Source organism: Osmerus mordax, chromosome 3 (assembly GCF_038355195.1).
Source record: "Osmerus mordax isolate fOsmMor3 chromosome 3, fOsmMor3.pri, whole genome shotgun sequence".
Classification (NCBI taxonomy): Eukaryota; Metazoa; Chordata; class Actinopteri; order Osmeriformes; family Osmeridae; genus Osmerus; species Osmerus mordax.
The window spans coordinates 21,638,146-21,649,726 of NC_090052.1; the positions used below are offsets into that span (position 1 = coordinate 21,638,146).

The following is an 11,581-nucleotide window of genomic DNA, read 5'->3' on the forward strand; positions in this document are numbered from 1 at the left end:
AAAATGAGGGTGAATGTAATTATTTTTGTAAGCCTTTGTCACTCTGTAAAGGTTTACTGAAGCACAAAATAACTTAGTATTATGTTTTTTAGACAAAATATTATTTATAACACAACGGAAAAAGAATCTCTTCATGGATTTTCCATTTCAGTGTGGTATTGATCTGAAATAAGCAGGGAACTTGATGCAGTGACACAAAGATCTACATGGTATAGGACAGACATTCAGGTTTATTTGGGTAGAGCAAATTCGGTAATACAAACTTTCATGAAAAAAGGTACTACATGAACATTTGTCTTATCAATATCTTAGTTCATATATTTATATGTATGTACATTTTCCCTTGTATAGACATGCTACAAGAGTTTGACATTGGAGTAAAGAACATAAAAAAATAAAGGGAGTGGTCTACAAGTACAGAGAAAGATTAGTACAAGGAAATCACTCTCCTTCAATACTAAGCTAAGTAAACGGCATATCACAGTCATGAATCAAGATAGGAACTGCAAATCCTGGCACATCTCTATTTAAACTATAAAAACGTATGACATGGAAGATGAAATGACTGGTTCAGTCTGGCTCTGTTCTGGACGATGACATCTCACGCTCATCATGCTTCCCACACAGGCAGGCATGACCACTGACATTGAGAACATTTAATATTCTTCCTAGTCCCTTAACTGATATTACATTGCATCTGTCAACGCAGACCACACCAATCTCAGTACTATCACGGGTAGCTGGCATTAAATACAGTGTACTAATCTTTTCTATGTGTATGGAAAAAAATGAAACACCAAGGGTATTTAAAATGGTTGTGACCCAAAATGATAAGTGCTGTGTCACTGGTTCATTGTCCATATTCACTCGCCATACGTTGTTATAATCAACCACAAGACCTCAACTGTCCCTTTTGATAATATATTGGTTGGCTTTTCTTTTTGACACGCAGAAGCAGATCAGTCTGAAATCTGTGTTTCCATTGACAACTGATCAGCAGTAACAGTTGCACCAAACTGGACACTGATGCATGTTAGAGCTCTACAGACACTGAACACCACTACAAACAAAACAAATAGATAGTGCACACTCAACTTGAAATAAAGGTGAGAACAATAAAAAACAGTAAACTAAGATGTTGTGGAGTAGAACAATGGAAACCCCCAAGAGCTAGGGAGATTTCCTAGATTCCCCATTCCAAAGGCGTGTCCATGTGGAGAGAGAATTGTGTTGAGGCAAAGAGTCTGACTATATTTCACTCTCAAAAAAACCCAAACAAGTCCAAGTTTTGTACACTTTCACCCCAGTCCACTGTGGTTGGGTTTACACACGCAAAATCTCTAGGCAGTTGTTGTAGCAGATGGCAATCCAGTCAGGCTGGGTAGAAGCCCACTGGACGTTGTTGATTTCCCCCTCAGCAGTATAGGCCAGGATGGGATCCTCGATGGCCCTGGGCATCTGCTGGATGTCCCAGATCAGTGCCTGGTGGTCATCCGCTAAAACAGGAAAAAACAGGAGCCATTAGGGCATTCAACTGAAGGTTAGAAGAGAGGCACTTTAGGATCCGGAGTTGATTTTTTTTATGCAGCAGTGTTGGTGTAACAGGGGGGAGGTCAGGAGTCAGTCCTTCCAATCTTTCCCCTCACTGGTCCTCGATCCCTGGACCTCTGACTCGCAAGTGCGACTCCTTACCAGCTATGCTGAAGAGAAGCTAGCTATTCGCTGGCGATGGTGGCCTGTAAACATACCCGAGGAGAGGGTTTACCAGCCACATGGGCTACACCTGTGCAGCCTTACCTGCAGTGCAGATGTGGCAGGAGGAGTGAGGGGCCCAGGCGATGCCGTTGACGCACGCCCGGTGGTTATTGAGACGGGCTACAGGTGTGCACGGAACGCGTACGTCCAGGATAACCACCTGACAGACACAGAGGCAGAAAAAAAACAAAAAACATTATCACACGGGAAAAGACAACGATAATATAAAAAAAACTGAATACTATACTGGGAAAATCACACAATACCAGAGGTGACAAGAAAAGCAATAGTGCTTAACATGCAGACCTCCATGCCATCCATCGCCATGGTAGCCAGGTAGTTGGGGTCCTGTTTATTCCAGCACAGACGTAGCAGTGGGTGGTGTTGGGGGTCTTCATAGATGATGGTGCTGTGTTCCAGATGACGAAGATCAAACATGCGCACAGAGCCATCAGCACCCACTGACGCAAACATGTCCCTCCCACCGCCGGCACGACTAAAAGCAATATCATACACCTGCAGATAGAGAGGAACCTCATCAGCACAACGTTTAATAGATATTTACATTTAGTCATTTAGCAGACGCTCTTATCCAGAGCGACTTACAGTAAGTACAGGGACATTCCCCCTGAGGCAAGTAGGGTGAAGTGCCTTGCCCAAGGACACAACGTCATTTTTGCACGGCCGGGAATCGAACTGGCAACCTTCAGATTACTAGCCCGATTCCCTAACCGCTCAGCCACCTGACTCCCTAATAGGACTACAAATACAAAAAGCTACAGCTACACAGATGTCCACAACCATGCAATTCCTTCAGTGAGAGGCATTGGAAATCTTTTTTCCAATGACAAATTTAACAGCACACAAAACAGGAACTTTGTTTCTTCACACAAAGACCCCACACACCTCTTTGTCGTGAGCGATGAGCTGGGTTTTAACGTGACCAGACACCAGGTTGACACGACCTAACACCTGGCCAGTCTCCAAGCCCCAGATAGTGCAAGTTGTGTCAATACTTGAGGTGCCTGTGAAATAAACACACAACACAAAACTTGTTTGTGTGGCCAGCCAGGTATTGGGTACCGTCCAAACATGTACAAGTCGACCCAAAGGTCGTAAAATCAAACATTGTTTCAAACTGGACCAAACGCTGCAGACGCTTACCGAGTAGATTCGGATCCACTTCGTTCCAGTCAAAAGAGGTGAGTGGGGCGCAGAAATCTGAGTTTTTATTGTTGTTCAGCAAGCATTCCAGGCGTGTCTCTGTGTCACTAACCTAAGAAGAAAGATCAAACAAGCTTGCAATGATAATTTATTGAACCACCTTGTGATGATTTTGCTTTAAAACTTTACTCTGATTATGTGATCTTGTCTGGATCCAAGACTAACCCTCCAGATACGCAGGTAGTCGCCACTGGTGGCAAGCAGGTCTGGGTATACACCTTTGGTGTCGGGAATCCACATAATCTTGGTGGTTGGGTAGGGGTGGTCAAAAGTATTTCTGCAGATGAACTCTGAACTCTCCTCTTCCAGGCCCACTAGCTGCACCTGAGGAAGGCAAAACGGCTAAATTTGAGACAGTAAAATAATTGATCGTGCTCTAATTTAACTGACCACGTAGGGATTCTGGATAGTTCTTCAGAGGTGCCGTCTTGATGGATCTTGCATGAGCTACTTGCTTTGCTCACCTTGTTGTTATATTCTTCAACGAAACTTCCAAGAGCCAGGCGAAATCGTTTGTCCGGTCGGACGCTCCAGTTCATTGCGTAAACCGTCCATGGCGCCTCGTATTTGTAGATCTCTTTTCGCTTGCCGTGGAGCGACATGGCAGCTTGGGTTTTAAATTGCTGAAGTGCCCGGGAATAAATATTTATAAATAGTAATTACTGTTATCCGAAAAAGGGCAACACAGTCTCAAGGCCTGCAATCAACGTACGACAATGCCTAAGACAATGCCACTAATACTTCCTTTCCTAATAGAGATCTGTGCATATCAAACAACAAAAGCTGTAATTGCTAACGAATGCTAGCTACTGTGTTAGTTCTTGTAGTGGTAGCAGCTAGCCTTCTCGCTAGCGTCGCCACTACTTGGTCTGTCAAACAAAGAAACAACGTAGCATGTTAGCTAGCTCCAGTCCAAAACCAATATTTGCCGACCAATACGGGTTAAATTGCTTATACGGATTAAGTTTACGATACAAACTAAATATTTCTTAGGTCCACCCGGCTTGACACTTTTTAACTGATCCCAGCACAAGCTCACGCACTAGTGTCCTATTCTGCAAATTACCTACACGAGCTGTACTGGTACTGGAGCGCTGCAGCTACAGTGTGAAGTACGCAAGCAGTCTCCTCCTCCCGAAGAAAATGTCGGTGGACAGGCAACTCCCCAAATAGTTGCAGAATAATACTGAGAATAACTTTGTTCATTTAATTATTTAAGTGTCACATAACACATTTTACTTACAGCGAGACAGAGATTGCGTTTCGGATATGCAATGATCGCGTAGCTTTGAGCAAGCCAGCTAGTTTAAGCTTGTTGTGTTGTGAGGGAAGGGGGAGGAGTGTGCAGGGCAGAAGCTGTCTTTATGAAACCAGGCTAGAAAGTTCAGGAGACTCGGAGCTGGGATGAGAATTAGATGTTTATTTTATTATGTCTTTACGGTTTCTATGTTTATTTGAGGTAATGTAGACCGCCGGTGTTCCGGAGAATTCAGTTCCCCTGTTCCCCCTTCCTTGCGCGTGCGCGAAATCATGAAGACTGATGTGTAGATAGGATGGGGGAGCCTCTTTCCTCAGGCCTCCAGGTAAATCTGTTCCCCACATCATGATACATCACCAGCATCACTGTATCGCGTCCAAAATCATCACACTGTAATACACGGGGGAGACATTTTCCTCAGACCTTCTGGGAAATCGGTTCCCCACATGTGTTCTCAGTGTAAAAGACTGGTGTATAGATGAAACTTGTTGTACATAATGATCAAAGTAACATACATCACCAGCATCACTGTATTGCTTTAGAAATGGCCAGACTGTATGGCACAGATCCCCCACATGAAGGCAGGACAGACCCTTTGCATGTTAGGGGAGGGGGTACACATTATATCAGGTGAAAAAATGGCCTGATATAATGTGTATCCCCTCTGTAACTTATGTGTTCATTGACAGACCCCATTTGCATGTTAGGGGAGGGGGTACACATTATATCAGGTGAAAAAACGACCTGATATAATGTGTATCCACTCTGTAACTTTAGCTAGAAAAGAGCAGACATCTCCATATTATCTCAGGTTGTTCATTGTGACCAAACGAACACACACATGATGGCAGGACAGACCCTTTGCATGTTAGCGTAGGGGGTACACATTATATCAGGTGAAAAAACTGATGTAATGTGTATCCCTCTGTAACTCATATGGTAGACAGGTGAACAAAGTGATTAATTAAAAAGCCATATTAAACTAAATTAAATTAAAACAGAAGAGGGCAGGGAGGGACGGGGTAGCAAAGACGGGGCATCCTTGTCAGAGCACACCCGCAGAGTATGGACAGATGGAGGTAGCCTAGATTAAAGGAAAAAATATTGTTCATAAACCTGCATGTGATGTCAAGTCACATAGATAGGCCTATCAGTCGGCCTATGTAGCTAAGGTGCATGGCAATATGGAATTTTGGAAAGCACTGTGGATTAATCCACAATACTAAACAACGCATTAAACAATTCACACGTCGCCTTAATGTAACAGACAAATAAACTTATTCATGTAGATAAATGAGTTCCTTGTTACTATGGAAACCCTGTCCAGTCTTCCACGTCGCTATTTGTTCCATTTAAGAGGTGAATTCGAAGTGCAGCAGTTAACCTCCACTTCTCTTACTGCACGCGCGCTACCGCGGCCAGGGGATACAAATCCTGGTGGGGATAAGTGCCTTGGCACGACACCTGTCCTCACACTTCCAAACAGTAGGTGGCGGTGATGCACCTCTTAACGTTGGTTGCAATCTGCCGTAATACCAAAAGAAGAAGAAGACTGCTCTGTCGAATACTGTCACCTGGCTAGCTCAGCGTAGTAGCCAGCTAGCTAGCTAGTTATATTTGGAACCACGGGACAGCGGGTGTGTGCTTCTCAACAGTTAGGCGAACGAAGGACCTGTCAGCGTATCCCCGAATATACTTCCTTCTAGCCATTCTTGCTAGAAAACACTCCAGAGGTATCTCTATCACTAAACTTGCTTGGTAATTTTGTTTGACTAGTTGGAAATGTATGGCAGTTTGGTCGCTGTCACCTATTGCCACATTTTGTTGAGAAAGGGATATGCTAATGTGTTAGCGTAGCAAGCTAACGTTAGTAGTACTAGTAGAGTATGTGACTAGTGTGGGGGGATGGGAGTCAAACTCAAATCTGCAATCTAGCAAGTTACTTCATAATCTTTGCCTCCCAGGATGCTTAACAAATATGACATATTATTGTTTGAATTCATCGACCGTAGGTTAACAAGCATTACGGTAGTCATCAAACTATAGCCATAACAGTTTATTACGGTCAAACTGGTTAAATGTTTTGTGAGAGTTGTTGCTAGCTCTGTAATCTCAGCAAGCCGATTGAAGATGGAATAGCATTAGCGTTAGCTACCTAGCTATCTTAGTATATGCCATGCCAGAGATTTGATTTACCCACGTTGCTAAGATGGTTTCTCAGACAGGTCCTAACAAGCTCTATTAACTAGGCCGATGTTGTCTTTATGTGAAAAATTAACGGGGCTAGCAATGGTATTGGCTTTTGTAATTCTTGATCTGAACTTGAGATTCTCAAGGTGACGGATGATCCGGTTCTCTGACAGCAGTGCCTAACTAGACCTTTAAATGATTGACTGATTGTTCTAAAATCAGTTTTATCTGTCATTAAAATCATGTGTACTCTACTCTTGTATTAGTATTGGAAAGTTATTGTGGGCACATTCCAAGTAAGTAATTATACCATAAATGCCCCACTACCTTGAAATCTAGCTTTTGTTTGTTTACTCATTGACTCATCTCTCTCTTCCTACTAGTAGTAAGCCATGCAGCGTCTGTACCTGCTCCTGCTGCCTGCACTGCTGTTGCTGCTGGTCCTGCCTGTCTCCAGGGGGCGCTACAACGACGACTTTGAGGATGGAGAGGACCAGGCAGAATTCGATGACGACTTTGCCGAGTTTGAGGATGCAAATGAGGACGCCACAATTGAGACGGAAACGGCTCCTCCACTGCGGGCTTCCCCGTCTGCGCTGCCCGCTGAGGACGATGAAGACGAGGCCACGGTGGAGCTTGAGGATGGCCAGGACGGCTTTGAGGACTCAGAGATACAGGTGAATGAGGGTGTGATGATCAGATGGCTGAGCGGTTAGGGAATCGGGCTGTTAATCAGAAGGTTGCCGGTTTGATTCCAGGCAGTGCGATGACATTGTGTCCCTGGGCAAGGCACTTCACCCTATTTGCCTTGGGGGGAATGTCCCTGTACTTACTGTAAATCGCTCTGGATAAGAGCGTCTGTTACATGACTAAATGTAAACGTGTGAGTTTTATTAGTTGTTCCACTGTCATTCAAATTCAGGCATAGCCAAACTAATTCACATCAATGATGTCTTATTCTCTTATTCTGCCCCAGGACCAAGACATATATAGCAAATATGATAAAGAGGAGTTTGAGGGCATCGAGGACATGGAGAAGACCAGCCCTTCGTTCAAGGACCCCCTCATCATTCATACGGTGTGCTTGTTGTTGAAAGTAGACTTGACATACTTAACACACCGACCGCTATGCAAAGACAATCTACATTCATGTTCCTTTTAAAACAACTACATGCAGCGCTTTCTAAAGATAAGTACAATCGTAGTGTCATTGTTATGATTCCCCCCCCGCGCGCAGGTTCCCGCCCATTTGCAGAACAGCTGGGAGAGCTACTACATGGAGATCCTGATGGTGACAGGCCTGCTGGCCTACATCATGAACTACATCATCGGCAAGAACAAGAACAGTCGTCTGGCCCAGGCCTGGTTCAACTCCCACAGAGAACTTCTAGAGAGCAACTTTGCCCTCGTGGGTGAGTCATCAAGGGTTCAGATGGCTGAGCGGTGAGGGAGTCGGGCTAGTAATCTGAAGGTTGCCAGTTTGATTCCCAGCCGTGCGAAATGACGTTGTGTCCTTGGCCAAGGCACTTCACCCTACTTGCCTCTGGGGGAATGTCCCTGTACTTACTGTAAGTCGCTCTGGATAAGAGCGTCTGCTACATGACTAAATGTAAATGTTAATGTTTCCTTGCCTTGCTTTATAATATTATAACGTGGCTGTGCTGAAAATGAGATCAGTCGATGTAAAGGAAATGAATCGTGATCTCTCATGTGATTGTAAAGGAAATGAATCATGATCTCTCTTGTGATTGTGTATGTGTGGTCAGGTGACGATGGTACCAACAAAGAGGCTGTGAGCACTGGGAAGCTCAACCAGGAAAACGAGCACATCTACAACCTGTGGTGCTCTGGACGCGTGTGCTGCGAGGGCATGCTCATCCAGCTCAAGGTATTCAGCTTCGATTGTCTAAGGGTCAGAGGGCTGAGCGGTTAGGGAGTCGGGCTATTAATCAGAAGGTTGCCGGTTCGATTCCGTCTGTGCCCTTGGGCAAGGCACTTCACCCTACTTGCCTTTGGGGGAATGTCCCTGTACTTACTGTAAGTCGCTCTGGATAAGAGCGTCTGCTAAATGACTAAATGTAAATGTAAGTACCATAACAGTTTCTGTCCTGAATCGCCTTCTGCTAATGTTTCTGTTCTGTTGCAGTTCCTGAAGAGGCAGGACCTGCTTAATGTGCTGGCCAGAATGATGAGGCCAGTCTGTGATCAAGTGGTGAGTACAGCTGAGGTAGTGCTAGTATAGCAAATTATCTTTCTGTGTGTCTAACTATTCCTGTTTGTTTTTATGGATTTGTCCCGCATTTTGTAGCAAATTAAAGTAACTCTGAATGACGAGGATATGGACACGTTTGTGTTCGCTGTGGGCACCAAGAAGGCCATGGCGAAGATGCAGAAGGATATGCAGGACCTGGTAAGGGGATTAACCCTGACTGTCGAGTCTTCCAACATTTTGCAAGTTAGTCACCTATGCGTCTGTCTCCATGGGGGTTGTTTGCAAGTCCTGTGTCTTTCTATCCACAGAGTGAGTTCTGCAGTGACAAGCCCAAGTCAGGGTCTAAGTATGGCCTTCCTGAGTCCCTGGCCATTATTTCAGAGATGGGCGAAGTCACAGATGGTGTGATGGACAGCAAGGTGAGAAGACTTGATCTCTAGTGTCCCAATCATAGAATCAGGGAAACAAACGTTCACAGTGCGGGCATATGTTGTAAGTGTCCCAATGGGACATGCTATAATACACAATATTTTATTGATACAGTATTTACATACATATTTCAAATGGTTAACTTTGTATAAACCGTGGTGTAATTGTTGATGTATAAAGTGACCATTTCCTCCTGTTTCTCAGATGGTACACTATGTCACCAACCATGCTGACAAGATCGAGTCCATCCACTTCTCGGACCAATTTTCTGGTCCAAAAGTTATGCAAGAGTAAATATTCTGCCTATAACTTTTTTTTGTCTTTTCCAAAGGTTTTATCTCGGATCACATGAATGAACATTGTCCTTATGTTGTGTTTCAGGGAGGGTCAACCCTTAAAGCTGCCTGAGACAAAGAAGACTCTGCTGTTTACATTTAATGGTACGTTTTGGTTCATGCTTTCAAGCTGTAAGTACACTGTACAAAATATACCTTCCCACCGCAATGACTACATTTCGATTGACATGGATTGTGTTTTGAATGTTTTCCTGTAGTGCCTGGCATGGGCAACACGTCTCCCAAAGACATGGACTCTCTGCTCCCCCTCATGAACATGGTGATCTACAGCATTGACAAGGTCAAGAAGCTCCGCCTCAATAGGGAGGTGAGTGGGACTTAAACACACACACAGACACACAAACACACACACGCACGCACAGACACACACGCACACACAGACACACGCACAGACACACACACGCACAGACACACACACGCACAGACACACACACGCACAGGCACAAACACACAGACACACGCACAGACGCACACACAAACACACACGTATACTAGCCCTGTCTTCTCGTTACTCTTAATTTACATTTAGTCATTTAGCAGACGCTCTTATCCAGAGCGACTTACAGTAAGTACAGGGACATTCCCCCCCAAGGCAAGTAGGGTGAAGTGGCTGGTGGTTACGAGCTCTTCTGTCTCTAGGGCAAGCAGAAGGCTGACAAAAACCGTGCCCGTGTGGAGGAGAACTTCCTGAAGCAGACCCACACTCAGCGTCAAGAGGCAGCCCAGACTCGCCGGGAGGAGAAGAAGAGGGCGGAGAAGGAGCGCATCATGAATGAGGAGGACCCGGAGAGACAGCGCCGTTTGGAGGTCAGCCACACAGCAGGGAGCTCCTGTTTGAACCCCCCGGAAAGAATGCAAGCCATGTTTGTACTTCCTGGCCTGCAACTTCTCACCTTCGCCTGTCTTTGTTTTGTTTTTTTCCCAGGAGGCTGCTCAGCGCCGTGAGCAGAAGAAAATAGAGAAGAAGCAGATGAAGATGAAGCAAATCAAAGTGAAAGCCATGTGAAGAGAACTAGCAGACACACACACACAGACATGCAGATACAGGGATACAAGCACACACACACACACACACACAGTGCTCAGCTCAGATGGTTTCTACAGCTTCCATCCATCTCTCTCTCCAGCAGCCAGCTCTTCCCTCTTCATGGGCGTGTCAGGCTGAATGGGTTATGTTCCCATGGAAACGCCTGTTCCAATCAGGGTAGATTGTTGTAGGTGTTGATTGAACTGCTGGGGTGGCATTGAAGATAAGTTATATTTCACATCTTTTGCCAGGACAATTAATGCCAACTTCCTATGCTTGATTTCATCTTCCTCCCAATTCTGCAAAGCAACACTGCTCAAGGAGCTTTTTTAAAATTGAATCTACAGGGATGGGATTCACCTTTTTGTGGTAATAAAACAAAAACATTATTTTACAGGAATGAATCCATGCCAGGCTTTTGTTTATTGAAAATGTATTTAACACTTTGCTGATCATGCTGAACATTTTGTGAACATTCAAACATGTTTTAATTTATATCTGAAGTGACTAGTTCCTAACAGTCTGTTTCTCTGCTGTTTTTTGAGAAAACATAATAAATGCACTAGAAACCTACAAAGTATTTTTCGTTATTTGATTATATAATTTTCATAATGTTTTAAGTGGTCTGATCATGATCTGGCAATGTCTTATGGTTGCGTCCAGACGAGGATATAATCGGGAGGACGATGCGTTTAGGAGTCATACGTCGTTTGAGGAGATCGAGTTGGTGAAGATTGAACTCGGGACACTGACCTTACTCTGACACGAATCAGAAAACCTTTTATTTATTTTTATTTTTTTTACAGATACAACCGCGTATTTCCTTTGGGGAATTGCATAGCAGAAACATGTTTGTTCTCTTTCCTCGTAGATAAGTTGAAATCATGTATTCAAAGACCACTTTGTTTTCTCGTGAAGCTGTGACATGCTGCCGACTAGTGGTAATAATAAGCACTCGCACAAACACAGCTGACTGTTAATTGCTTCCAAAAGCAGTCTACCTAAAATAAATGACTCGAATAAAAAAAATAGAAAATAACCCAAAAAAGGTTTATAGACACTCCGTTCATTGAGCATAATGACTGGGTAATATATATATATATATCGACGAAATACATAACTAGTAAGCT

At 44.1% G+C, this 11,581-nt stretch overlaps 2 protein-coding genes across 5 annotated transcripts; one reads left to right on the forward strand and one right to left on the reverse strand.

Moving 5' to 3' along the window:
* Positions 1-25: 25 nt before the first annotated feature.
* Positions 26-4,300, reverse strand: dcaf7 (ddb1 and cul4 associated factor 7). Of its 3 annotated transcripts, none has more exons than XM_067232533.1 (8): positions 4,223-4,300; positions 3,444-3,602; positions 3,145-3,303; positions 2,920-3,031; positions 2,662-2,780; positions 2,062-2,271; positions 1,798-1,915; positions 26-1,496 (listed from the first exon to the last, which is right to left on the reverse strand). In XM_067232533.1, exons 2-8 carry the CDS (start codon positions 3,579-3,581, stop codon positions 1,324-1,326), a joined length of 1,029 nt encoding a protein of 342 aa, XP_067088634.1. In that variant the 5' UTR covers positions 3,582-3,602; positions 4,223-4,300; the 3' UTR covers positions 26-1,323. The 3 variants fall into 3 exon arrangements, with proteins under 3 accessions (XP_067088634.1, XP_067088635.1, XP_067088633.1); XM_067232534.1 differs by lacking the exon at positions 4,223-4,300 and adding an exon at positions 4,050-4,089; XM_067232532.1 differs by lacking the exon at positions 4,223-4,300 and having other exon boundaries at positions 27-1,496; positions 3,444-4,041.
* Positions 4,301-5,807: 1,507 nt separating this feature from the next.
* ccdc47 (coiled-coil domain containing 47) lies at positions 5,808-11,022 on the forward strand. 2 transcript variants are annotated; one of them, XM_067232999.1, is made up of 13 exons: positions 5,808-5,970; positions 6,811-7,104; positions 7,404-7,505; positions 7,665-7,839; positions 8,194-8,315; positions 8,574-8,639; positions 8,736-8,837; positions 8,948-9,058; positions 9,273-9,358; positions 9,450-9,508; positions 9,622-9,731; positions 10,064-10,231; positions 10,350-11,022. In XM_067232999.1, the coding sequence occupies exons 2-13, from the start codon at positions 6,820-6,822 to the stop codon at positions 10,428-10,430; spliced, it is 1,467 nt and encodes a 488-aa protein (XP_067089100.1). In that variant the 5' UTR covers positions 5,808-5,970; positions 6,811-6,819; the 3' UTR covers positions 10,431-11,022. The 2 variants fall into 2 exon arrangements, with proteins under 2 accessions (XP_067089100.1, XP_067089101.1); XM_067233000.1 differs by having other exon boundaries at positions 6,814-7,104.
* The last annotated feature ends 559 nt before the right edge of the window (positions 11,023-11,581 follow it).

Excerpts from the sequence above, each read along its gene's own strand:
- ccdc47 (XM_067232999.1), top strand. The coding sequence starts at position 6,820 with ATGCAGCGTCTGTACCTGCTCCTGCTGCCTGCACTGCTGTTGCTGCTG. Across the intron at positions 8,316-8,573 it reads GCATGCTCATCCAGCTCAAG|TTCCTGAAGAGGCAGGACCT; the intron begins GTATTCAGCTTC and ends GTTCTGTTGCAG. Across the intron at positions 10,232-10,349 it reads AGAGACAGCGCCGTTTGGAG|GAGGCTGCTCAGCGCCGTGA; the intron begins GTCAGCCACACA and ends TTTTTTTCCCAG.
- dcaf7 (XM_067232533.1), bottom strand. The coding sequence starts at position 3,581 with ATGTCGCTCCACGGCAAGCGAAAAGAGATCTACAAATACGAGGCGCCA. Across the intron at positions 3,032-3,144 it reads ACTACCTGCGTATCTGGAGG|GTTAGTGACACAGAGACACG; the intron begins GTTAGTCTTGGA and ends CTTTCTTCTTAG. Across the intron at positions 1,916-2,061 it reads TGGCGATGGATGGCATGGAG|GTGGTTATCCTGGACGTACG; the intron begins GTCTGCATGTTA and ends TGTGTCTGTCAG.